This window comes from Ammospiza caudacuta, chromosome 4 (assembly GCF_027887145.1).
Source record: "Ammospiza caudacuta isolate bAmmCau1 chromosome 4, bAmmCau1.pri, whole genome shotgun sequence".
NCBI lineage: Eukaryota > Metazoa > Chordata > Aves > Passeriformes > Passerellidae > Ammospiza > Ammospiza caudacuta.
This window is the reverse complement of record NC_080596.1, coordinates 35,094,382-35,119,296: the sequence shown is the minus strand read 5'-3', so window position 1 is coordinate 35,119,296 and position 24,915 is coordinate 35,094,382. Positions and strand designations below refer to the sequence as shown.

The 24,915-nt window shown below is 49.9% G+C and overlaps 3 protein-coding genes across 3 annotated transcripts; 1 reads left to right on the top strand and 2 right to left on the bottom strand.

Annotated features, from left to right (window-relative positions):
• Positions 1-11: 11 nt before the first annotated feature.
• On the top strand, positions 12-20,592 carry CNOT6L (CCR4-NOT transcription complex subunit 6 like). Its single transcript, XM_058803116.1, has 12 exons — positions 12-78; positions 12,726-12,847; positions 12,954-13,140; positions 13,527-13,612; positions 13,951-14,040; positions 14,821-14,889; positions 15,143-15,300; positions 15,670-15,824; positions 16,085-16,236; positions 16,947-17,171; positions 17,633-17,835; positions 17,932-20,592. Exons 2-12 carry the CDS (start codon positions 12,736-12,738, stop codon positions 18,142-18,144), a joined length of 1,650 nt encoding a protein of 549 aa, XP_058659099.1. The 5' UTR covers positions 12-78; positions 12,726-12,735; the 3' UTR covers positions 18,145-20,592.
• Positions 20,593-22,026: 1,434 nt separating this feature from the next.
• On the bottom strand, positions 22,027-23,437 carry LOC131557122 (interleukin-8-like). The gene is given in 5 exon segments (XM_058804162.1): positions 22,027-22,269; positions 22,271-22,315; positions 22,423-22,506; positions 22,766-22,901; positions 23,360-23,437. Coding segments are annotated over 5 exon segments (441 nt in total). The 5' UTR covers positions 23,433-23,437; the 3' UTR covers positions 22,027-22,166.
• Positions 23,438-23,751: 314 nt separating this feature from the next.
• On the bottom strand, positions 23,752-24,544 carry LOC131557251 (C-X-C motif chemokine 5-like). Its single transcript, XM_058804321.1, has 4 exons — positions 24,526-24,544; positions 24,290-24,419; positions 24,056-24,139; positions 23,752-23,973 (listed from the first exon to the last, which is right to left on the bottom strand). Exons 1-4 carry the CDS (start codon positions 24,542-24,544, stop codon positions 23,949-23,951), a joined length of 258 nt encoding a protein of 85 aa, XP_058660304.1. The 3' UTR covers positions 23,752-23,948.
• Between the last annotated feature and the right edge of the window lie 371 nt (positions 24,545-24,915).

Genomic DNA, 24,915 nt, shown 5'->3' with positions numbered 1-24,915 from the left:
GGGCCGCCGCCCGCATGTCGTGTGCGCCCGCCCCGCCGCGCCGCCGCCGGCCCCGCCGCCCCGCCGCGCCGCATGCAGGTGAGAGCGGGCGGGAGCGGCCCCGCCGCCATGTCGGGCCCCGCCGGCAGCGGCGCGGCCGGGCCGCGGGTGCGGGGGGTGCGGGCGCAGCCCCCGTCGCGGGGAGATGGCGATCGGCACCGCCGAGCAGCCCCGGAGCCCGCGGCCGCGCTGCCACCGGAGCCGGAGCTGCCCGAGGGGATGCCGCGCTCGCCTCGGAGCCGGGGGGGGCGGCCGTGGGGAGAGCCGTGCTCGTGGGGCCGATTCCCGGCGCGGGGGGACGGATCCCGGCCGTGGGATGAGCCGTGGCCCTGGGGCTAATCCCGGTCGTGGGGTGAAGCCGGGCCCCGGTGTGAACCCTGGCCGTGAGGTGAGCCCCATCGACGGGGCAGATCCCTGCCGTGGGGTAAACCCCGGCCATTGGGTGAGCCCCAGCTGTGGGGTAAATTCCGGCCATGGGGTAAATCCCGACCATGGAGTGAGCCCCAGCTGTGGGTGAATCCCAGCCTGGAGGTGAACCTCAGCCCCGGGACTGATCCCAGCCGTGAGGAGACCGGGGCTGGAGGGTGGTGCGTGGCCGTAGGGCGAATCCCGGCCACGGGGCCAAGGCTTGGCCCCAATCCCCGCCACGTGCCGTGATGGCATCTCGGCCTGGCACTGTGGGTGACCCCAGCGTGTTTGGGGTGACGGTGTCTTTGGGGTGAGGGTACTTTAGGGCTTAGGGTGTTTTGGGGAGATGCTGGTCTCGCCACCTTTTCCCCGTGGTCCGCAGCAGTTCCGTGGGAGGAGGAGGGTGACAGGAGTGCAGTAAAACCTGGGCTGCCAGCCCAGGCGTGGTGCTCGCAAATGAAAGCACGCACTTGAGCACTGAGTTTGGTTCCAGTCTGGGGCTCGCTTGTTAAGCTGCAGTGCTCCTGTTCAATGTGGTGGTGGAGGGCTCTGTTGCTCCCAGCCACGCCACATTTTTTCTGACCTTCTGGAAATCTTTAGACCAATGGCTTTTATCGGGCCCTTTTGGAAACTTTGAATAGGCTGAGTATTTATTTTGGGGAGGTACAACTTCTCCTGAGTTACCGTGCTGATAAAGATTTTACACGGCCTTGGTTAAGCAGGGAATTTTTTACAATTAAAATGTGACGCTCACCCACAAAACTCAGAGCTAACCCAGAGGGGCAAACACCCACCCAGGAGTTGTTCATGGTGTGTAGACATGGCTGATAATGAAAATGATGGCAACGTGCTTATTTTTAAAAAGAAAAAAAAAATTAGCACATTATTCCTCTCAACCCAGGGAATTCCTAGAATCATTGTATCATCCCGTATCCCTGTTTGGAGGGCCACAGAGCTCTGGTGAAGGCGGAGCACGGCCTGTCAGGGATTTAATTTCTGTGAAAAACAAGGAAGTGGTCCTGCCACACATCCCTGTCCTGGAGGGCAGCATCCCTGGACACTGCTGTGGTGCCTCCCAGCAGATCCAGGCTGGCAGGACACTGAGTTTTGCTTTGTCCCACAGCCTGTCCTGGACGGAGCCCTGCTCCCTGCCCACCGAGGAAGGTGTTTCCAGCCTGGCTGCAGAATTTGGCTCTGGAGCAGGTGGACAGCGTGCACTGCTGGCACCTCACTGCTCCGTGCTCTGGAACAGTGATCCAGCCTGCAGCATGGGGTCGGCTCACCCAAACACAACTTGTGTTGGAGCTCCAGCCCAGACACCAGATCTCCTGCCGAGGAGACTGGAGGTGACTCCAAAAGCTCCCTTGCAGTGTGCCTGTAGGGTTTCACAGAGCAGTGGAAACTCTGCAGTGCTCTGCTGTCTGCTAAACAAACCCTGCTAAACACTTTCAGTTTTGTTCCCTCCTTACTATTAAAAGCAGGGGCTGCTCTGAGTGCTGAAGTACAGCACAATTTAATTTATTCCCTTTTATCTCTTCCTACAGGGGCTCTTTCTCCTTTCATTTGTGCGTTTAACTGAAGGACAAAACTCAGTGTAAGCAGCCCATAGGTGTTCCTGTGCAGAGTTTAGTTTTGTGGCACCCTTGGAGGGCCAGTCCCTAACGTGTCAGGGCTGAGACTCCCCACCAGCAGCCTGCTGGACAGACTCACCCTGGCTGCAGCATGGGGAAGGCAGAACTTTGCAGTGGCTGTGGAGTTTCCCACCCAGCAGGACGAGCTCCTGCCGGCACAGCTCTGTGTGTGCTGTGCCGGAGCATGAGTGCCAGAGCAGTGCCAGCAGCAGCCCAGCTGCAGGAGGAGCACAATTATCTGCACAAGTGCACTCTCACTGATAGAGCTTGTTTGCCTTGCCTCCAGAGTGCTTCTCCCCAGCCCTGGGAGCAGTGCTCCTTCCATGGATCTGCCTGCCTGGGAAGGAAAGGGGAGAGAAATGGAAGGCTGCTCCAGGTGTATTTACCATCCTCTTCCCATCCAGAACCTGTAGGAGCCCCATCACATTTGCAGTGGGAATTCTCTTGTTGGCTGTTCTCTTTCCATGGGATAAAACTTCCATTCTGTGGGAGCATTTTGTTGTTTCCCATTAGCAGTCGTGGTTTTGACCAAGTTTAGCTTTCACACCAGTCCTGGGAGAACAAAAGCCAGAAAGTGATCCCAAGGTATGTGTGTGGACTCTATTAGGAGAATGAAAAAGCAACAGTGGAGAAAAATTAATTAATTTCCACACTGGGTAAGCCTCTACTTAATTTAAATCTAAACTACTAAGAATTAAAACTTAGAGTTAGGTAGATCACAGCAGCCACTGGCCTTTTTGTTTGAGCCAGTGTGCACAAATGGAGGGATGTGTTTCTTCTTATTAAAACCCTCCCCGAGGTTTTAGGTGGTAAAATTAGCCATCAGTAACTTGCATAATTTCCAGGCAAACTTTCTTGAATCACCCCCAAAAATTCTGCTTTTATCAGCTCTAATCTGCTGGACACTTTTGGGTTACTTGGGCTTAAAAGGGGAGATAAATCCAAATAAGTGCTTACTTTTTACTTGCTTACTGTTTAGTGGGAAGAGGTTTGGGGAGTGCCAAAAGGGCACTCGAAGCACAGGATTGTAACCTGATTCGCAGACTACTGAGAAAGCAGAAGTAACAGTGGAGCTTAGTTTTTTGGGAGCATAAGATGGCATTTGTGAAAACTTTAAAAAATAAGTTAAAATATGTCTTAGGCATATTTAGATTCAGGAGGATTTGCTGTGGATTTAGTGCTTTAGAGCATTAAATGCTAAGCCTCTTGTAATATTTTTTTTTGTCCAGATTCTGTGGTTCTCTTGGTGGCAAGCTGTAATCAGGGCTTGGGTGCTCGTTACAGTGACAGTGTGGTGTAACCTCACCTTCTGATTAATTCTTTGGGTTTCCCGTGATTTGTCTGTGCAGCTTCTCCATCTCACCTTTAGTGATTTAAAAACAAAAAACAACAGCAAAAAAGGAGGTTTATTTATCAAGATCCCTACGTGGTGACAATGTTTCTGGAATTCTGCTGCTCTCCTTCCCTGTCTTTTGTGCACCTCGGGGCTGTCATCAAACTTCCCACCACAAGACCACCCCAAAAAGTTCAAATTCAAGTAAACTGAAGTGTCTGGCAGGAAAGGGCAAAAAGAACTTGACATGCCCAGGATTTTCTGGTCCCATTTGTGCCTTCAGATCTCGGGGCTGGATGCAGAGAGCGCCATGGAAGGCCTTTAGCTGAACTTGCTGACTGGCATTGCTGGCAGCTCAGTAAATTCACAAAAGGGCTACGTGACACCCACCTCCAATGGCAAGGTGCTGAGCCTGACTGGGGGGCTGCTGTGTGGGACAAAATTCCTCTCTCCAAGTTGAAAACGAGAGAAAAAAAAAAAAATTCACACTCTGCCCAAAACAACAACCAAACTGAAGTTACTCTGAGTAAAAGGGAGCACTGGAAGAAAATCTTCCTAGAATCCTGTTTAGGAGAACAATTTTTGCAGTCTCTTGGACATCTCCTTACAGAGATGTAGCTTTTGGAGTGTTCAGCCACCACCAGGAAGCAACTGGGCAGGTGGTCATGGCAAACAGAATTAAAGACAGGCAGAAATGCTCTGTGTGCTGTCCTACAGGGAGCACATTTTATCCCTTGGAGGGGCAGATGTTCAACCAGCACTTAGAAAAATGCTCCAGGACCAACAAAAAGCAGCTCCGAGCAATTGTAGCTCCAAGTCAGGTGCAGTCAGCCAGCACAGGGGTTTTGGGAGCTGCACCCACACCAGGGGAGGGAAGAGAAGCCCAGTGAGCTGTTGGGAGTAATTGACCTGCAGTTTGTAGGTGTTGTGTGCTCACCCCTGCTCTGGCATTTCCTGAGGGCAGTCATTAGTGCTGTTTGGGACTGCACAGCACCGTTTATGCTCAGCATTCACCTGGGTGGGATGTGCTGTCTTCCCCATTCTGCTTGCCTGGCTGGGGAGGAGCTTGGTGGTTTTTCTGAGAAAGACAGAAAAATTGTGAATAAAAGGGCTGTGAGACTCCAAATGCAGATTTGCAGGATATGAAGGCTGGGGTGTAAATGCATGTTCTAAATTAAAATTTTCCCTTCAGCAGGAGTTTGGTTTTGGGTTCCCCCCACTTGCAGCTGGAGGGTTGGGAAATTTCAGACATGAAGAGACAAATCCTTCAGAACACCCTGCCACCATCCCTGTTGATTTGAATCTGGATTATTCCTTACACCCTAAACAAAGCATAAAGGGAAACCTCTTGTGCCCCCAGCCAGGAGCAGCAGGAATTTTTATGGAGGCAGCTCTCATCCCGTGGGCCTTTCCCCTTGCCAGGTTCTGCACCCACCTGTGCTCTGCAGAGGCTGTGTTGGGAACAGGAATGCAAAGCAAAGCTCCTTCATCCTGGCCCTTCCACAATCAGCTCTCCAGGCCAACAGCTCCCCACACTGCTGCTTCCAATGGCCTGGAAGGGAAGGCCCAATTAAACATTTTACATGATTTTTTAAAGGCAGAAAAAGTTCCTGGGCTGAGGCAGCATGTCAGGCTGCAGGAGAGGGAGGAATGTTTAGCCTTGTGTTGCTGCAGAGGCAGCCTCCTCCTTGCTCTGGTGTCAAACACATTTTTTTAAGTTCATCAGATTCCAGGACTACAAAAGAAAGTACAAAACCCATAAGCTTTTGGTCAAGCTGTTAATAATAATCAGGATTTGTGGCTGGTGTTCAAGTTTGCTGTTTACCCTTTAGGGCAGCTGAATGAATTGCTTGGGTGGTTTTCCCCTCGCTTTTCAGGAATGCTTCCATCTGAGTGAACATCTTTGTGCCTTCTAATCACAAATTAGTTTTGCTTTCTTTTTTTTTTTTTTTTCCTTCCTAAGAAATCAATCTAAAGGCCCTTTCAAAAGGCTCTGGATTTAAGGACCATCTAAAGAGAGGGCTGAAGCCTTCCTTCTGCAGATTTGTAGCTCTTTTTTCTCCATAGGATGCTCACAGGAAAACTGAGGAAGGGGGAAAGCAGGGAGCATACTTTGTGTGCTTTGCTGGATATCCCCATCCTGTGTGAGATCACAAGGGGTGTGTATGAGACCAAAAAAAAGTTCTTTATCCTGAGTCAGCCTTGACATGTGGAGAATATCCTTTGCTCTTCCTGCTTCCCCTATAGCTCAAAATTCAATTTCTGCTTCTTGTGTTGCATTATTTTACAACTGGCCCTGGCAGTGGGAAGGATCTAGCACAGGATGAACGGCTGCCCAGGCAAAAATTCCCACATGTGAACGCCTTTCCTTGAATCCCTTTTTGTTCTGGAAGGTTAAGAAAGCAAAAGGAAAGCAGGGCCAGATGACTTCTCACATACCAGAACATTGCCAGGTGCCAGGAAGAGCTGGGCTTGCCTTTTTTTTTCCCCCATCCAAGTCATATCTTGCCACTGGGAGCAGGTCAGTCTCCAGGGACATGTTTGTACCTGTGCAAGGAGCCTCTTCCTCTTCCTCCTCAGTCTGGAGCAAAAGACAGGGAAGCAGTGGAGTGCACCAGAGGAACTAGGAATGTTTGGAGTGCATGAGAGAAGCACATCTGTGGAGTATTTTGAGACCTGTGGACAGACCAGGAGGTTTGAGTCTAGGTGTTTTTCTGCAAGGTGTTTTTCTGCCTGCTCTAGGAACCCCCAGGTACTTCCTGTGCAGGTAAAGGGGGAATAATTCAGTTTTAAGTCATTGGCCATTTATTTCATGGCAGCTGCAGGTCTGAACAAAACAGCCCTGGACATGGGGAGATGAGTATAACTCACAAGTATTTTCTGCTTGGCAAATTACCTGCTTGAAAACCTCAGGCTGTCAACAAGGCTCCAGCATTCCTGACTCCTTACCTACCCACTGTGTCTGTGCTCTTCCTTTACTCTCCACTTCTGGACAGCAGGGGAGGTAGCACCAGGCCTTGGACTGCATTTGTCTTCTTCAGCTTCCTTTCAGAGAGCTCTGTAATTAACCTCTCACCTGCATGTTCAGAAATACCAGAAAACCAACCTGCTTGAAAAGCTGCAACGAAACTTGCCAAAGGTATTCCCTGGCTTTGGGTGAAATCCCTGCACATGGCTGCACAGAGGAGCCCACACAAGCTGAGGAGAGGTTACCCAGGGAAGCTGTGCCTGCCCCTGCATCCCTGGCAGTGCCCAGGGCCAGGCTGGACAGGGCTTGGAGCAGCCTGGGACACTGGAAGGTGTCCCTGCCCACAGCAGAGGTGGAACTGGATGGGCTTAAAGGTCCCTTCCAACCCAAACCGGTGTGGGATTCTGGTTGGAAGTTTAAGTAAGTTGGAAATGCTCATGGGAAAGACTGGGATAATCAGGTACAGAAGCAGCTGAACTATCTTTCAATATTCAAATAGTATGCTTTGCTCAGGCTATTAGGCAAACTTTTTTTAAAAATGTAAAGTACATTTAAACACACCCTCTGGAGAAGAGGGTTTACTCCTATAAACTGGGGGGGTTTAACAGATCCCTTCTCTCTTCTCTGAGCATACAAGCCCAGCTACTCTGAGCACTGTAGAGCATCCTGGGCCCTGTTCAGACTGAAAAGGCTCATTTATTGTGCCAGTGATTGCAAAATATTTCCACTATCAGTGTGTGCTTTTTCCTTTGGCTTTTTTTTTCCCCTTTTTCTCCTCCTTCCTTTTAAAACCTTGAGCTTTGACTCATCCAAACTTACCTGTGGTTGAACAAGGCAAGCCTTGTAACCCTAAAGCTGTTTGAATTGAGTTTTTCAGTGGCACATTTTCTTTGGATTGTTGAGGGAGAGTAACTGAACTGTTGCTGGGCTTTGCTTATTTTGTGGAAGTGCTGGCAGTCTCCCACTGAAAAGAGAAGATGACACCTTGGCCATGGAAATAATCTCATTTCTTTTCTCCTAGCACAAACTTTGCTTTGAAGGATGAAAGGGTATTGATGGTTCCAGCTGTATCTTAAGCTTGGTTCATTGAGAAGACCTCAGTGTGCATGGATTCATAATTCCTGTGGAGTTTTGCTCAAGAGCCAGGTCAATAGCTGACTCCTCTCCAGGTATTGATCTTGAGGAGCTGAGTGAGGCACAGTGCCTGAGCAGGCTCTGTGTGTCATTTCTGAGTGACTGACTGCACGGGTGTCAGATCAGCCTTGTCAGTAGAGCAGCCCTTCCCCTCCTGGCCCAGAGGGACACTGGCACACCAGGCACTCCCAGCTCACAGCACTCGTGCTCTTTGGGGTTTTCTGTCTCCCCAGTCCCAGGAAAACCTCCTGCTTTGAGCTGCAGCCATCCTTGGCTGCTTCTCTGCCATGCCCACAGCCCAGGACGGTGTTTTGTCTTGATCCAGCACTGGCTTCTTCATTCCCCAGACTCCTGGTGACTTCAGCTCCTAATCCTTTAAGCCACTCTGTCCTGGATCTCATTAGAAGCCCAGCACTCCCCAGGGGATGGAGCAGCATTGCAAATGGGTCATTTCTCTGAAACAGTGCAAGATAGTTGTGTAAATAAACAAGCACACTGCTTAAAGCAGCCCTTTGGGGGCTTCTGATGACATTTATTTACAGGCTGGCTGCCAGGAACACTTCTTGCCCTACAGTGGCCCCTTGCATGCATTTTTGGTAAGCAGAGCCTTATTTTGGGGAGCAGCCTGCCCTGTGCTTGCTCCAAGAGCTGCTCTGGAAGCACCAAGTGTAAAATGCACCTGCAGACCTGGTGTGGGTTCCAGGAGTTGTCATGCACACCCTGAGAGGTAACAGGCTGCTCCCAGCAGGGAGGAACTGTTCCTTTGGAGGGAGGACTGACTCTTAACCAAGCACAACAATAAAAAGCAGCTGTGTAATGCTGTGGAGGATTTCCATGCAGTAAATAGTTCAGCTGGTCCTGTAAGTAGGGGTGTGACATGGAGGAAGAGGAAGGGTGGAAACCTGGATGTGCTTGTATTACCTGTGATTTAAGAAAAGCCTGCTTCGTTTAGAGGAGATGAGGGGAATAACTGGTGGGTGTATGTCAGTGGGAGAATTAGCATTTCCATCAAGTGAGTGCCAGTTGGCTCTGGAATTAATCAAATACAGCTCCTTCCCTCCCTTCCCACCCCTCCCCTTGGCTTTTGCTGTTTGCTTCTATGACTTGTCTGTGCTTCTCTGGGCTCAGAGAGATAACCTGGAGCCCCCTGGGACCCCAGCACCACTAAATTTACAGCTGGAGGTTTCTGCTTACCTCTTGCCTTTCCCTAGTCTCAACTTGAATTTCCTTGTGCTCTGTGTCACACTTCCCTCAGGGATTCTTTCAAATCTCCTCAAACATGGTTTTTTAATTGTTTGGGTTTTTACAATTAAAAAAAAACATGATGAGGCATTTACATTTGATTCCCTGCTAATCTCTATCCCCAGTCAGGGTACTTGGAGTAAGAAGCTGGAAAGACACAGTACCTGGGAGGGCAGACTCAGGGTGCTCCTTGAATTCCTGGCAGAGGCAGTGTACACAGAGGTGGTTGGACACAGTCCTACAGGAAAGCACCATGACAAAAGCTCAGATCCACGCCAAGGACCATGAGAATTCCCCATTCTCCAATATTTTCTTGCTGATTTATACCCACTAGATGCTGTATATAGGGATATAGCAAATAGTTTACCTTAAGCTGACACATCTGTACATACTGCAGTATTGGCAGGTCTCTTTGAATGCCCTTCCCATACCCCTGAACAATCACCTGGTTTTCCTGCCCCACAGAGGAGGAAATCCAGTTTTTGTGTTTGTGGTATTGGCTGTGCTTCTCTTCTCCTCGGGGAGGCCAAAATGGGGAGACTTTGTCCCATTCCCCTAAAAGCAGAGCAGTGCAGACGAGCAGCCTGTGCAGCCACTCAGGCCTGATTCCCAAGCAGAGGAATGGCCATGGGGATGAAGAGATCCAAAGGGTGCTGTTCCCAGCTCCCAGCCTTGGACAACGTGTGTGCACACACGTGCATGCCCTGCCAGCCACAGCGTGGCTCATTGCTGGGAGGGATCAGCAGATGGGAGGGCATGGACACTCAGCTGTGCTCACAGGAAGGAAGAGCCACTCAGGCCTGCCTGCTGGATTGCTTCCAACATGCTTTGGCAGCTTGACTCACCCATGTACAGAGGCTGGGGGGAAAAGGAAAGAGTCACAAGGAATGTCACTGGGCTGCAGGCGAGGGTGGAGCTGTGCCCAACATCCATGAACACAGGGCTGCAGCAGGAGGCAGGCACAGCTCTTCTCCACTTGCCTCCTCTCTGAGGCACTGAGGTATCAAACAACTTGAACAAAACACTTTATGGGCACTGTCATTTAACCAGTGCATCTTCTGCACCCTTTGGGGAAGGGACTGTGTGTCTGAAACCCAGAAGCTCCTGTTGTTTGCTGCCCAAAAAACATTTCTTCATATTAAAGCCTCTGCTGCAGCCCAGTAACTCAGCCTTTGCTTTCTGACACTCCTCACACCTTCAGTAGTGTTCCAGTACTCATTTCTTTTCTCCAGGCTTTAAATGATAGTCATTTGCATGCCTCATACATACATACAAAAACAGCCCAGCAAATAAAACAGCATAAAAGCCCAAAAGTCCAAGGAAAAGGCAGGCACAGACTTACTGGTGGGAACACAGTACCTGCCCCTGGCCCTTTTTATATCCACCTCAGAGAGCAGCTTAGGCTCACCCAGGACCACATTTAGAGTTGCAGCTGAAGAATCCTGCTCTGCCAGTCCCCTCTGGGTTTTTTTGGACCCACAGAATTCCATTAGGAACCCCCAGAGTTTATAAATATTATTCTTACTAATGCGCTGATGTCCTCCTCTCTGGGTTTTCTGTAATTTACACAAAATGAGGAAGAGATTCTGTGTTTAATTTACACAAAATCAGGGCTGGATCTGTAGCAGAGAGCAAGTTTTAGTAGCTTCAGAAGTTTTCCAAGGGGAGCCTTTAGGAGAAAGGCCTGCCAAAATTTGCACTGATGCACATTGGATTTTGGAGTTAACATATCCAGGGAACTCAGTGCAGCTCCCTGAAGACTGAGCAAAACCAGGTTGGGATTTCTGGATATTATTTTAGTTTCAGGACAGGTAGAGTGGGAGATAGGAATGGCAGGAGTTGGGCAGAATCCATTTTTTGCCTAAGAACAAAATTACACATGGTGACTTTGAAGTCTTGCTCAATGTTGCTGTGATGCAGGAGGAGAAAAAAAGCGCATTTGATTTAGGTTTGTTTTCCCCTTTCTGTAACTGTGGCAATGACACTGCTGCCTGTTTGACTCACCACGATTTCAAAGCAATATTCAAGTGACTAATAGCTGAAAAATGTGATGTCCTTTGCCTCCCAGCTCAGGGCTCACTCCTCTGCAGGCCCCTGATGGCCACACATGGCTCTGCAATGGCATTTCAACATCATTTCTTTGGGTGCCCTGCCAGGGAGCACTCCTGGAGCTCTCAGATGGTCTCAGGGGCTCAGTGGGCATCTCTGGGCTGCTGTGGATGGGCAGGGTGTGGCTCAGGTGGTCTCAGCACCGTGGTTTTAAGGACTTCATCACAGAGCACTCACCCAAATCCTGGGTTTGGACAGCGAAGTTCTCTGTGTCTTGGGTCCAGGTGCCGTAGAGGTACAGATCAGTTTGAGATCTGACAGATGCAGCAGCAAGGGCAGGTGGAATGGGGCTCTTGTGGCTGTGAGGAGTCTGTCTGAGTGCTCCCCACTTTCACACCAGCACTTGAAGAGCGAAGATAAATCCAGCAAAATGCAAAGCACCAGAGATTTGGCACTCCCAAAGCGCAGCCTGCTCGTGCTGGGGGGGAAAGGCTGTTGTGATTTTGGGGTTCTGGAGCAAAGATGGAAGGATTCCAGGTGTAATCCCTTGTCCTTAAGTAACTGGTTCCCTTCATGGCCCCATGCCAGGCAGTGTGAGCACAGAATCCTCTTATCCCATAGCTCTGCTGGCCGTGTGACCTCGCCTGGACATCACAGGGGGCTATAAATAGATGTGGGGCTCACATGTGCCCCTGCAGTTCCCTTGGGCCCTGGTCAGGGAAGGAAGCAGCAGCCCTGTGAGTGAGAGCCTTGGCAGGGGACAGCCCTGCCAGCTCCTGCCCCGTGCCAGAACGCTGGTCTGGCTGTCAGCATCAGCTGGAAAACACTGCAGGACTTGACCCTCAGAGAGGGAAAGTGGCATCTTGGGCTAGCTGGACTTGCTGAACAGAACCCTCAGCTTGTTACCTGAGATTCAAGTTGGAGCTGTTTGAAGAACTTCCCAGCTACTGCAGCTGGCTGGAGGAGAGTCTGTATGAGGGAAGAGCTGCATCCTCTGGAGCAGCTGCTTTGGAATTGTACGAAATCAAGGCTCGTGCATTTTGTGTGTCTGGGGAGGAGAAGATCAGCCAGCAGCAAACTGGTGTTTTTAAATCACACACAGAGTCCTGCCCAGCACAACAGCCTAGGGAGGCATGGAATAAAACCTCTCCCTGTGTCCCCTGGCAAGTGGATGGTTCTTGAATGGGACATCAGAGCTGACAGTCAGGACAGCTGGATGAATTTGGCGTGCACAGGCTCTTCCTTAGGCTTCTGATATTCACATTTTGCACTGGGCTGGAGCCCTTTGTGCCCCAGAACAGCTAAATGGGAGCTTTACCTGAGCTCTTTTTGTGGCTCCTGGGCTATTAGGAATACAAAGGTCTTCACTGATGCCGAGGATGAAAAAGACAGAACACAAAAGCTGGATAGTTAGTGGGAAAATGGAGCTAATTCCCCCTCAGACTGCAATTCTGAGCCATGAACTGGATGGAGTGCAGTGCAGTGGAGAAGTGGGACTTTGTAAGCTGAAGTTAAGAGCCTTCCCTTCAATCCTTGGTTCCCTATGGAAGCTACAGGAGGGAGCAATCCAGGAACAGCAGAATGTTTCTGATCTTGTCTGCAGGCTCTGCACACAGCAAAAAACTCTGTGGGTTATGGGGGATAAACTGGGAAACCCAGCAGGTGACTGCAGAAACCCCAACTTCCTAGGATGAAATGCTCTTCTCCATCCTGGGATTCTGCCCAGGTGTGAGCCCTGCTTGGCAGCCCCACAGTTGTTGTGCATAAACTCTGGTATTTACCATTGCCATTGGTAAACTGCTATAAACTCTGGTATTGTGCATAAACCCTGTGGTGTTGCAGGGTATCCTGGGAAAGGTCAGCTCCTGGCAGGACAGAAAGGAAGGAATGCTGTGCAGTAACAGTTGTGATGGTGTTTCAGACTAACAGGGATGCCAAAGGAAAAATATGATCCTCCAGATCCTCGCAGAATTTACACCATCATGTCGGCGGAAGAGGTGGCCAACGGGAAGAAGTCGCACTGGGCTGAACTAGAGATCTCGGGTGAGTTGGTTGGGGTTTAAATTCCCAGAGCTGGTGCCCCAGGCCACTCCAGATCCAGAGGGGGTCCAGACTGAAGAGGTTTAAGCTCCTTGCTTTGCTCTTGCAGGGAGAGTGCGGAGCTTAAGCACATCGCTGTGGTCGCTGACACACCTGACTGCTCTGCACCTCAATGACAACAACCTTACTCGCATTCCACCTGATATTGCCAAGCTTCACAATCTGGTTTACCTGGATCTGTCATCCAACAAACTCAGAAGTTTACCAGCAGAACTAGGAAACATGGTGTCTCTCAGGTGAGGGGAATTATTCTGGTTAACTTTCCAACAAATCTCTGGCGTGGGATTGGGACCGAGAGTTTCAGTTTTTTTCCTGTGCCTGTTATTTCAAATAATCCTGAAAAACTCCAGGCTGGTGCAGAGCTTTGGTTCTAATAATTACTTTTGGGTTCACTGATTGTTGATATATCACTGTTTCCATCCCTGGTTTCATCTTGGGCTTTGTGGCCTTTTCCCCCCTAATGAATCTATTTCAGTCCTGCTCTGACATGGGAAGATTGGCATATCTTTCCATAATAAAATTCAGGGTGAAAAGTGTTCTCTTTGAGGATGAGCAGTGTACAGCACCTTAGGAGTTTGTTCTGCAGTAATCCTCACCCAGAGTGTTTTTGCATTTGCTGCAGGGAATTGCTTTTAAATAACAATCTGTTACGGGTTTTGCCTTATGAACTTGGACGGCTCTTCCAGCTGCAAACCCTGGGTTTAAAAGGTGAGCTCTTCCCAATTCTATATTCCTACGAGTTCTCGGGAATCCTGAGGGGGGCTGGCCTCAAAACCTTCCTCTGTTACCTCAGGGTTTTCTTACAGGTTATTTTAAGCATTAAGTTGGTAGCAAAAATGACCAGGCAGTTGGGGGAACAATGCTTCTCTTTCTTAGTGCTGCTAAACTTCCTTAGGAGCTCATTTCAAATCTGCAGTCAGGGAAATAAACCCTTTAACCTGCTGGGTTAATTTGTCTGTTCTCATTCTGGGAAATTTTCTTTGGGTGGAAAGCCTCAAGAAAGGCAGGCAGCTGATCCCCCTGCTGTTGTTTTGTGCTGTTGACAGGCAATCCTTTATCCCAAGATATTCTCAGCCTCTACCAGGATCCAGACGGAACCCGAAAGCTACTGAACTACATGCTTGACAATCTAGCAGGTACAGCCCCAGGGATCTGGTGCAAAAAGGCTTTAAAAGTAGCATTTGCTGTTAAAACAAGACTCTGAACCACTGCAGGGAGAGTATTCCTTCCCTGCCACAGTGTTTTCGTCTGGTGGCTCCAGTCATATCCCAAAACACACCCTCAGCCCCAGTGGAAGAGGCTGATTGTACTGTCTAAGGGTCTCCTGTGTTACAGCCAAATGTTCTCTCTGTTCTGTTTGAAACCCTTCAATTACCAGCCAAGGGCAAAGTCTGCCTTGCTGAAGCCATTTTGGTTCTCCCCACCAGAAATAATCATTTGAATGCGAGCCGAAGGTCAAATTTAGCTCAAGAAACACGGAAGCCATTAAGAACATCCAGTACCTGACCTGAGTCCTGCTTTGTGGTTCTGTAACTGAGCCTTCTGCTTTGCCACTCAATGTCTCCCAGGTTCAGGCACTGCAGGAACGATGGATGCAGGGCAAGGTTCTTGGAGAAGGGATGGCTGAACCATGCCAGGGTTTACCCTCCTTCTTCAGCAGATTATTCAATGTTTCAGTATTCACTTATTTTGGTTGTGCTTCTAAATCTGAGAAGAAGAGACAGAAATAGTCACCAATCTTACAAATTACATTTTTTCTCTTACTAGAGCTACTCATTTAAATGATTTTTGCCCCCCCTGAAGACTCGGGGAGTTGGGGATGCAAAACACATTATTGTTCAGTCATCACTTTGACTTGGGAACTGTAACTTACAAATAGAAACTCTGAATTAATCATTGGTTTAATTTTTTTGCAGTTCACCCAGAGCAGCTGCCTCCAAGGCCATGGATTACTTTAAAAGAACGAGACCAAATTCTGCCCTCAGGTAAATCTGTGTTCACAAGGTGACACACTGGGAAACTTACCTTGGACTTCATTTTCCTGGATCAGAGTGAAAACAGCAATTTGTTCATTTGTACTAGAAAAATTACCATATGGCTGTGCTGTAAATACCATTTTTGCCATTTGAATGGGATGCTGGGCATTTCTTTTCCACGCTGGGCTTTGTCACTCTTGTCCAAGCCAAAGAGACAATCTCCAGAGGCTGACAACCTTTCCTTTTCTCTCTCTCTTTGCAGCTTCATTTACAGTCATGTGTTACAATGTGTTGTGTGATAAGTACGCCACCCGGCAGCTCTATGGCTACTGCCCGTCCTGGGCACTCAATTGGGAGTACAGGAAAAAGGGAATCATGGAAGAAATCGTCAACTGTGATGCAGACATCATCAGTCTTCAGGTAGTAAAACATAACTACATTTTCCATCAGAAACAGCAAACCTGAACCTCCAGCTTTAGGATTAAATGTTCCCTTGGGAGCACCATAGTCACCTGCTCGATAGCAAATTCCAGGTCTTCCCAATGCAAGCTGTATATCCATATTCCAGTGTCAAACACACCAGGTGTGGTCTGCTGCTATCCAAAATACACCTCTCACTTTGCCTGTGGGAGGGATTCCAGGGAATGCAGGAATGTACATCCATTCCCAGCAGGCCATTGGTCTAGGAAGGGACATGGATTGTGCAGCTTTTCTGCCTGCAAGCCTGGGCAGGCACAAGGAAGGGTTTCCTTCACTTCTTTAGCCTGAGGTGTTTGTGTACAATTGCAGGAAGTGGAAACGGAGCAATACTTCACCCTTTTCCTGCCAGCCCTGAAAGAACGGGGATATGACGGATTCTTTTCTCCAAAGTCACGTGCCAAAATCATGTCGGAGCAGGAGAAAAAGCATGTGGATGGCTGCGCCATATTCTTCAAAACAGAAAAGTAAGGGGCAGCAGCAGCTTCCAAAATTTACACTTAAACCTCAGAACAGCTCCCAGTCTTTAGGATGGAAGCTTCCCAAAGCCTGAGAGTGAAAACTCTCGGAGTTTTCACTGCAAAAGAAGAACGCAGCTCTCAGGTTGTGCCCAGTGGTTTGGAAGAGGGGGAGCCTGTGAGAACAGACAGGGATGTTTTTCAGATGGGGACATTGCCACAGGGGCTGTGTCACAGCTGCTCACTGTGTTTCTCCCCTCCTTGCCCAGGTTCACTCTGGTGCAGAAGCACACGGTGGAGTTCAACCAGGTGGCCATGGCCAACTCGGAGGGCTCAGAAGCCATGTTGAACAGAGTGATGACCAAGGACAACATCGGGGTTGCCGTGGTGCTGGAGGTGCACAAGGAATTATTTGGAGCAAGTGAGTATGACTGTGGTGTCCTCACTGCTACTTAGTTCCAGGGACAGGCATGAGTTATTCCTAGGTAATCCACGCTGTTCCGAATGGTAGTGCAGCCAAACCCAGCCCATGGTGGCTCAGACAGGCAGAGATGACATGGTCTGGCTGTGCTCACAGCCCAGCATTTGTTTTTCTCCTTTCAGGTTTCTATCCCTGCTTACTTACTCTGTTACTTTCTGCTTGAGCAGCTCAGCTTTCCCAAGGTCAATGTGTTTACACACATTTGCTCTTACCAGTAGTTGGCAACAATGTTCAACTTCTATTTTCAACTCTCTTTTCCTCCCCTGGATTGACTCCTTCCACCCTCCCCCAGTGATTAGATGTCAGTGCTAATGTACTGATGTGGAAGGAGGAGATTATCAGGTATCTTTTCCTGCCTCTTGATTGACTGTTACATTTTCATTAAGTTTGATGAGATGCAGCAGACAATTCCAACACAGGTAGCTGCTGTGTCCCCATGGCTCTGTCACCCTCCTCTGTCTCCATGGCTGGGGTTTTCATGGCTTCAGAGGAGGCTGGAAGGAGCTCCCTGGGCTGTTTACAGGCATTTCAGCAGGTTTAAGCAATGAAAACACACCCATCTGCTGCTGTGTCTGAGCTCTGAGGAGCTACACCCCGAGTATGCACAAGGAGGAACACAGAACCTCTCACTGCTAACATTGTTTGTCCAGGTATGAAATCGCTTCACGTGGACAAGCAGCTGCTCATTGTGGCCAATGCCCACATGCACTGGGACCCCGAGTACTCAGATGTGAAACTCATCCAGACCATGATGTTTGTCTCAGAACTGAAAAACATCCTGGAGAAAGCCTCGAGCAGGCCCAGTAGCCCAACAGCAGATCCCAACTCTATCCCCCTGGTGCTGTGTGCAGATCTCAACTCACTGCCTGACTCAGGTAAGGCTGGCTTTTAGGCCTGACTTTTAACTTACCTTCTTAGAACGTTCAGGTCCGCTTTCTCTTCTGAAGGTGAGGGGGTTGTTTGCACTGCCCAGGGAAGGCATGTATGAAAGCTTTCCTAGGAACTGCTGCCTTTGGAAATCTGGCTGAAGAGACTGTGAGTCCTCCGGCTGAGTTGCCTGCTTTTCATGCTCAGCTAGACACTCCAGGAGAGCTGGCTGCACCTGCAGAAGTGTAGAAAGGCACAATTAGATCTTAAATAAATCATTACATAAACACCCATGCCTGAAGCAGCAATTAGTAGGAAAGAAGTGAGTTCCTGATGAAGACTTTCCAATGAGGGGGGTTTGGGTTGCTTTGCTAACTCTGAACTCATGGTGCCTTGGTGGCCTTCTGGTTTTTAATATCCCAAAGCTGGCTTTCAAAGCAGCTCCCTAAACCCTTCCCCTTGCCCACAGGTGTAGTGGAATACCTGAGCAATGGCATCGTAGCTGACAACCACAAGGACTTCAAGGAGCTGCGTTACAACGAGTGTCTGATGAACTTCAGCGGCAACGGCAAGAACGGAGCCTCGGAGGGCAGGATCACGCACGGCTTCCAGCTCAAGAGCGCCTACGAGAACAACCTGATGCCTTACACCAATTACACTTTCGACTTCAAAGTAAGCCCCGCTCCCGCTCGGCTCCCTGACCTCGGCTGCCCCGGGGTTAGCGAGGGCGGGCCCTGCCCTCACCACGCTCCCTCCCTCTCTCCGCAGGGTGTGATTGACTACATTTTCTACTCCAACACTCACATGAACGTGCTGGGAGTGCTGGGCCCTTTGGACCCTCAGTGGCTGGTGGACAACAACATCACGGGGTGCCCGCACCCGCACATCCCCTCGGACCACTTCTCGCTGCTGACGCAGCTGGAGCTGCAGCCGCCGCTGCTGCCGCTGGTGAACGGCGTGCACCTGCCCTCCCGCAGGTAGTGAGTGCAGCTCCCGCCCGCCCCACGGACCTGTACACTTGTAAATCCCTCTAGATAGGAGTGAAGTATGGCCAACCTTCAGCTGCTTCTTCGAGCTCCTTTCCTTATGTGTTTGAGAAGAGATTTTTGCACATTTTGGTGCACGTCGGTATCATTTGGCACTAGGGCTGGAACCAAAGTATTATTCCCCAAAGTATTATTTCCCTGTTTTTAATTTAATTTTTGTTTGTGTTTTGGTTTTTTTTTTATTTTACTTTAAACTGGCTTTTTCTTTTCAGTAGGAAGCTGCACTTCTAAATGGACAAAAGAGATGTAAAAAACTTGCATTTAACATATTTCAAGGTAATGCTTTTTTCCAGAATGTGGCAAATTGAGCCAACCTTTTAGGAGAAAGAAAAACAAAACTAGAGATGCTTGTATTGTAGGAAGAATGTTAGAAATACTGTTTGTTCAAATCCAAAATGGAGACTCAACTCTGCATTCAACATAAATTTTGCACATTATCAAAGCACTTAATTACCTGACTATAAACGATTGGCAGCATGGCCCTGCCCCTCATCTCAGTACTATCAGAAAACCAAAGATAGCCAAGTATCTGTGATCAAATTCAAGCTCTAAATCCTCCTGGTTCCAATTTGTTTGGGAGCTGTTGTCAGTCAGGGCTGAAGTAAAAACCTGCTGGTTCCTTCCCAAATGTTAATGCTCTTTGGATGTGTTAGAAATCCTTGTTTTCTTTCCTTTTAATGCTCTGGGTGGCCAGTTCAAAACCTTGTGCCTCAAGAGGCATTAAACACGATGCAATTTTCTGGAGAAAAAAAAAAAACAAACAAAAAAAAAAAAAACCAAGTTGTTTGGCTGCTTAATGTTTAAAAGAAAGGCAAGTGATAGGAAAAGGTCGTGTCTGTGTTTTTAAGTTTTTCTTTATTCTGCTTTTTTGCTGCTATAAGATTTTCTTGAATTTCTATTTGAAACTTTTCATGCACTTTACTGTTTCTAGTCTCCAAATGTGATATTTTTAATAAATGAAAAGCATTTTCCATGATGTGAATGAAATTTTTAAGCAGATTGATAAGCCTATATTTATGTCTCATTCATATACTTCAAAAAAAGTCCAATTTGAATTGTGAAATTAGTTTTAAATACAAAAGAGCCATCTTCTGTCTTGCAAAACTGCCAAGTCAGGCTGCTCCTCTTTAATTAAACATTTCCTTTGTCATTTTATACACAGGAAATTTTCCATAGGGGGAAAAAAATCAATTTGACTTAGAGGAGAAACTATTCCCTGACTCTGACTAGGGGCCAGGGAGGGGGTGGAGTAGGCCAGAAGGCAAAAATGGGTTCAGCAAAGTGACAACTCCCTTGGAAAAGTGCCTAAAAAATGGGGGTGTCATCTATGGCCTGGGATCAATTGGAAGCAATGGGGGAAAGTCCTGCATAGCACTTGCTTTGTGCAAAACCAAAAACAAACAAAACAAACAAACAAACAAACAAAAAACCAAAACCAAAAAAAAAAAAAAAAAAGGGGGGAAAAAAATCCCTTTCCAGAGATGGATTTTCCTCTGGGTGCAGGTATCTCTGTTGGAATATACCTCAGCATTCCCTACCTGGCCATAGCACATGGATTGGAGAGCACTGGAAAGTAGAATAGCATGAAAAACTTAATTCTGTGGACATTACCTTTCTGTATTCAGCTGCTGTATGTTTTTTGGGGAGGGGGGGATGCTCTGCTCCCCCTGTTCCTCCAGGCACAGTGGTCCCAGCGTGAGCAGTGTTTCCTAACCATACTTCACTCCCAGTATTTTTGGAGCTGTTTGTACAAAATGGAATTTCCAATTCGCCTGTGACTGTCTATGAACTGCAGAGGAGCCCATTTAGTAATAAAAATCCAAACCCAGCACCAATGTTTTGTAATGTGGGGGTGGAAGAGGATGGGAAAACCCAAACCTTGGCAAATGTTGTAAGCTGCTTCTGCTGGATTTCCTTTGGGTTTCTAGCCATGGAAGTGTTCTGTTGCACCAAGGTGTTCCACTGGATTTTCTCTGCTGCACTTCCCAACGCTCATCACGCCACATGGTTTTTAACACAAAATGTTTTTTTAACAGACATTGCACAAAAAAACCCAGTTTTGTTCATGTTTCAGTCAATGCATATGTTTACCTGCCTCTCCTGTGTGGCTTCCTCCTGGTTTTCCCTTCCCAGCAGGAGCAGTGAGGGGATGGTGCTTTTTTTCCCGGCCTCGGTTCCCAACATGTTGCAGGCAATACCTGGAAAAAAGGCTCCAGGTCCTTCCCTGCTGCTCACTGCCTCTGTTTGCTTCCCAAACACGGTGCCTGGTGTCCACTCCCCAGCAACAGCGCTGCCTAAAGCCAGCAGAGAAAACAAAATCCAACACCCTTCTACAAGCAACTTTTTAAAAAAACTCAATCTGGTGAATCTGTCCGATTACGGGGTTTTGTGTGTGTGTATATATATACATATATATATATATATAAAAAAAGAGAATTTTGTACAATGCAGCTGAATATTTCTGCTTCCTTCTTTCACTGCAAGGAGACTGAACCTTCCACAAGTTTGGTCACGCACACTCCTCCCCCTCACCCTTTGGTGTTCCAAGGTAACCCAGATCCCAAGAGAACCTGGTGGGGACCACTCACATATTAATCCTCTCTGCCAAGCATCAGCCAAGAACCCACTTCAGTTAGAAATAATTTTAGGTGGCGATCATAAACCTCTAGATTCAGGTTTGGCACAACCCTTCCCTGTGGGAATGGTGAAGGTGAGAGTGATCCCAGTGCTTGGGGTCCGTCCATCCTCTTTGGAGGCTCCCACACCACCTTGCAGTGGTTGCTTTGAGAGCTCAGGGGGTTTTAAGTCAGATTTTTTTCTTGTGTGCTGCCTTTGCAGGCAGGAGGTCCCATCTCTGAGAAGGTGGAAGTGCACGTGGAGCAGGGGCAGCTGCAGGGTCACTCCCGGGCAAGCTTACACTACAGTTCTGGGGGGATTCACGCCCTGCCTCATGGGAATAGCAGCTTTGCTTCACATCTGGGGACCTGGGGGCCTCTGGCGGGAGGAAACACTGCTTGCCCTGGACCTTCGGGCAGCTGGGGAAAGGGAGGTCATCAAACCCTGAACTGCTACATTTTTCTTCCCTTTAAAAATTACTTTTTTTTTTTTTTTTTGGTCATTGTGCAGATGGGATATTGCTCACTCACATTGGATAAGGCTAAACATCCACTGGTTTCTTCCCACCACATCCTTTTGGAGTCAACAGACAGCCCTTTTGCAACCATTCTTATCCCTGCTGTGGTTCCTGAGGAGCACAGGGCAGGAAGAAGGGAGATACAGAGCCTGGGTGGGCGTTTCCCAGCTTGCCCAGGGACACATTACTGGCATCAAGTGGGGTGGGCGGGCAACACAAATTTGATTCCTGCAGACCTTAAACATGTCCTCCCAGAATGGCCAAGCCAGACTGCAAACAGGGATAATCCTGCACAGGTCACAAGTCACACCTGTGTCACCTCAGTGCGTGTGGCCGAGGCACACTGACTGCTGTGCCAGGCTGGGAAATGGGACTCCACAGAAAGCCTCAGCCAGTCACTGGGAAATTTCCCATTTCTGTGTTTCCACAGCCAGGAGCCAGCAGCAGACCATATCCAACTCCTGCAATTACCTGCTCCTGCCAGGAGCTGTCAGGAAAAGGCACCGACTCCTGGAGCAGAAGTGTCCTCGGCAAGGCAGCCAAAGGCTTCACGGTGCCACAGTCCAGCCTTAACTCCCCACTCCAAAAATCCCAATTTTTACCCAAATCCAGGCAGAAAGAGCTGCCACAGCCAGGGAGGGGGAGCACATTCATCCTTTTATTGCTGCCACCGCGATGGGCTGTGATTGCGTGTGGGAACAGCGCAGGCACCCGAAAGGGAAGGAAGCAGAGGGTGCCTGAGGGGAAAGCAGGGAAAGGCTCCTGCTCAGCCAAAACCCAGGAGCAGAGAAGGGCCAGCGTTGTGCCACTCGGCCCAGCGTGTCTCAGGGCAGGGTGGCTGTGTCATTCCTGTCCCACGAGGGATTCATAACCATGGATTCCTGGGATGTGGCCAGTGGGAAGGACGGGGCGGAGGTCTCCGAGGGGAGGTGCCTCCCGCCGCAGCCGTGGCAGCGCTTTCTTGATGCCATTCCTGGAGAGTTTGTGGAGGGAAAGAAAGGAAACCAGGAGAGTCAGGGGAAAGGGATGGTCCTGCAAAGGTGTTGGCTATGTGTTTTCCAGCCTCTGGGCATCGCCTACCTCTGCATCAGCTTGTGGATGAGCAGCTGGATCCAGGGCGCCTCGGGGGTCACGCACACCTGCCTGTTCTTCTTCAGGGTGAGGCTGTAAGGCCATGAGCCCCTCACCCCATGCATGTCCCTTCCCCAAAGCTTTTCTAACCCACAGAGAAAACGCCCCTGCTCCCTCAGCATGAACATTTTGGGGCCCTGACCTGATAACCTTGAGCCACGCAGGGAGGGACACCCTTGAAACTGGGACCAAGAGTCACCCCGACATTTATGGGCTTCCCCCCTCCACATACTTCTGCACCAGTACACAAAGGAGCAATTGGCAGGGATTGGTTCCCAGGCTTTGCACTTACATGACCTCCTTCCTCCTGCAGTGAATGCCCGGCGGGGTAACGTGGATGGTGAGGATCAGCCCCAGGTTGATGACGTGGGCAGTGGATTTGATGCACTTGCACCTCATGTTGGTCAGCAGGCTCTCCAGTGACAGACCTGTACTCCAGGGCAGCCCACACCAGCTCTCGGGCCCCCGAGGGGGAGGCATATCCCATCCCATCCCTTCCCATCCCATCCCTGACACCCAGCAGGGCTAATCCCTCCCAGCACAGCCTCAAAGCTTCTTGTCCTGTATATGGAAGGGGTTTAGCTGCAGGGTTGGAAAACTTAGCCAGCATTTTATGAAATAAACCCACTGCCCACCCACCGAGCACTCGAATTTCGTGGGGGTCTGGAAGAGAAGCAGTTTAAACCCAAGAGGCAAACCCCCCCTCTCCACCCCCAGTACCCCCTCCAGCTTAGCCACAGGATTTAGAAGACAAGCTCAAAGATAGGCAAGAACCAAAACTGAAAGCTTAGTAAATAAAACCCATGCTCAGCCCCATCTGGACACCCAGTACCCCTGTCCAGGCGCTTGGAGGGGCCATGGATGGACAGAACCTGAAGGGACTCACCGCCCACTGGCACCAGGCTGCTCAGGAGCAGGGCCAGCGCCAGTGCCAGGGCCAGGGCCAGCAGCAGCCGCATCCTCACTGCCCTCCCCGAGCTGTGCCAGGGCCGCTTTATAGCCAGCCCCTCGCCCCAGGGGGGATTTCACAACCCCCTCTGGGGAGGGGGGGAGGAGACTTCCCTGCTTCCTCCTGCTACACGGGGCCTGTTCCTGCCCCTCCACTACAAAAAGCAGAAAATGCCGCGGCCACCTCCTCAAACCTGGTTTTGGCCAAAGGCTGCTGCCCCCCATGCCTCCCACCCCGAGCACCCCAACCCCTGGCATGCCACGTGAAGGGAGGCAAGGGACAGGGACAGCGGGCTGCCACCTTTATTGGGCCTGCTGGGTCACGGCCAAAAGGGACTCGCAGCACATGGCTACGGGATGGGGAGAGGCTGGAAGCAGGGATGGGCATTTTTAAGGGTTTAAAGGCATTAAAAGGGGCTCAGGCAGCAGCATGCTTCCCTCTGGACTGGGGTAAGGCAACAGCAGGATGGGAAAGGGAGGCAGTTTTGGGCCCAGCACATCTGGCCATGCCTCTCGTGGCAGCTTCCTCAGCGGGGAGCCTTCTTCTTCCTCCTGCCAAAAGCAGAAGGGGAGCATGTGTGAAGAGAGGTTCCCACGGGATGCCCCTGGTGCTCAGAGGGAAAGGGAAGCTTACAGGTGAGGAAGGTCCTGCAAGAGTTTCCTCATCCACGGCATGTCAGGATCCACACAGACCCTCTTCAGGCTCTTGAGCGTAATCCTGGAAAACACACGGCCTTTCAGACACAACACTTCCCCTCCTGCAGACAGCTGAGCCTCCCACCCCTGTCACAAGGACAATGAGCACCAAACCACAGCAGGTCCGGGAGGACAGGCAGGGCAGAGGGCACACAGCCCTGGGAGCACTTACACTACCTCGGGGCGCCGGCAGCTGCTCCCCACGGGCCACACCTCGATGCTGCTGTACATCTCGGGAGGGATGAAGGCTCGCGTTCTCTTGAGGCAGCGGCAGCTCAGGTTGCCGTTGGCTTCCAGGATTGCTGGGGGACCACACGGCCATGGCTCACACAAAACCCCAAAAGCCTCCCCGGACAATGCATCTCCTGCATCACCCAGCCCAAACCCGGCCAGCCTCGCAGCCCCCACGACGCCCAGGGCCACGCATGGGGCAGGGCAGGCTCACCTGTGTCCCCAGGGCGGTGGGACAGCAGCAGCACGGCCAACAGCAGGGCTGCCCGCACAGCCATGCCAGCCCCAGCCCGGGCCCCGCAGCATCCCTCTATTTGAGTGGGAAATAGGAGAAGTAAAGGGGCACAGGAGGCCCCAGGGTCGCTGCTGAGTCTGCAATTGCAGATAAAAGTGCCTTGGGGCTCAGCAGGGGGCCTGGCTTCCCGAAACTGGCTCTGCTTTCCCCTTCCTTTCTTGGTCGTTTCCTCCAACTTTGTTCTCAGCACACACAGCCCCACCAGTCTGGAGGCTTTTTGGGGTGCTTTTCTGTCCTGCACGATCAGGTATTACTCATTTCTCCTACAGCCA

Excerpts from the sequence above, each read along its gene's own strand:
- CNOT6L (XM_058803116.1), top strand. The coding sequence starts at position 12,736 with ATGCCAAAGGAAAAATATGATCCTCCAGATCCTCGCAGAATTTACACC. Across the intron at positions 12,848-12,953 it reads GGCTGAACTAGAGATCTCGG|GGAGAGTGCGGAGCTTAAGC; the intron begins GTGAGTTGGTTG and ends TTGCTCTTGCAG. Across the intron at positions 16,237-16,946 it reads CAAGGAATTATTTGGAGCAA|GTATGAAATCGCTTCACGTG; the intron begins GTGAGTATGACT and ends TTGTTTGTCCAG.
- LOC131557251 (XM_058804321.1), bottom strand. Across the intron at positions 24,140-24,289 it reads TGCCGGCGCCCCGAGGTAGT|GATTACGCTCAAGAGCCTGA; the intron begins GTAAGTGCTCCC and ends TGTGTTTTCCAG. Across the intron at positions 23,974-24,055 it reads TTGCAGGACCTTCCTCACCT|GAGGAAGAAGAAGGCTCCCC; the intron begins GTAAGCTTCCCT and ends TGCTTTTGGCAG.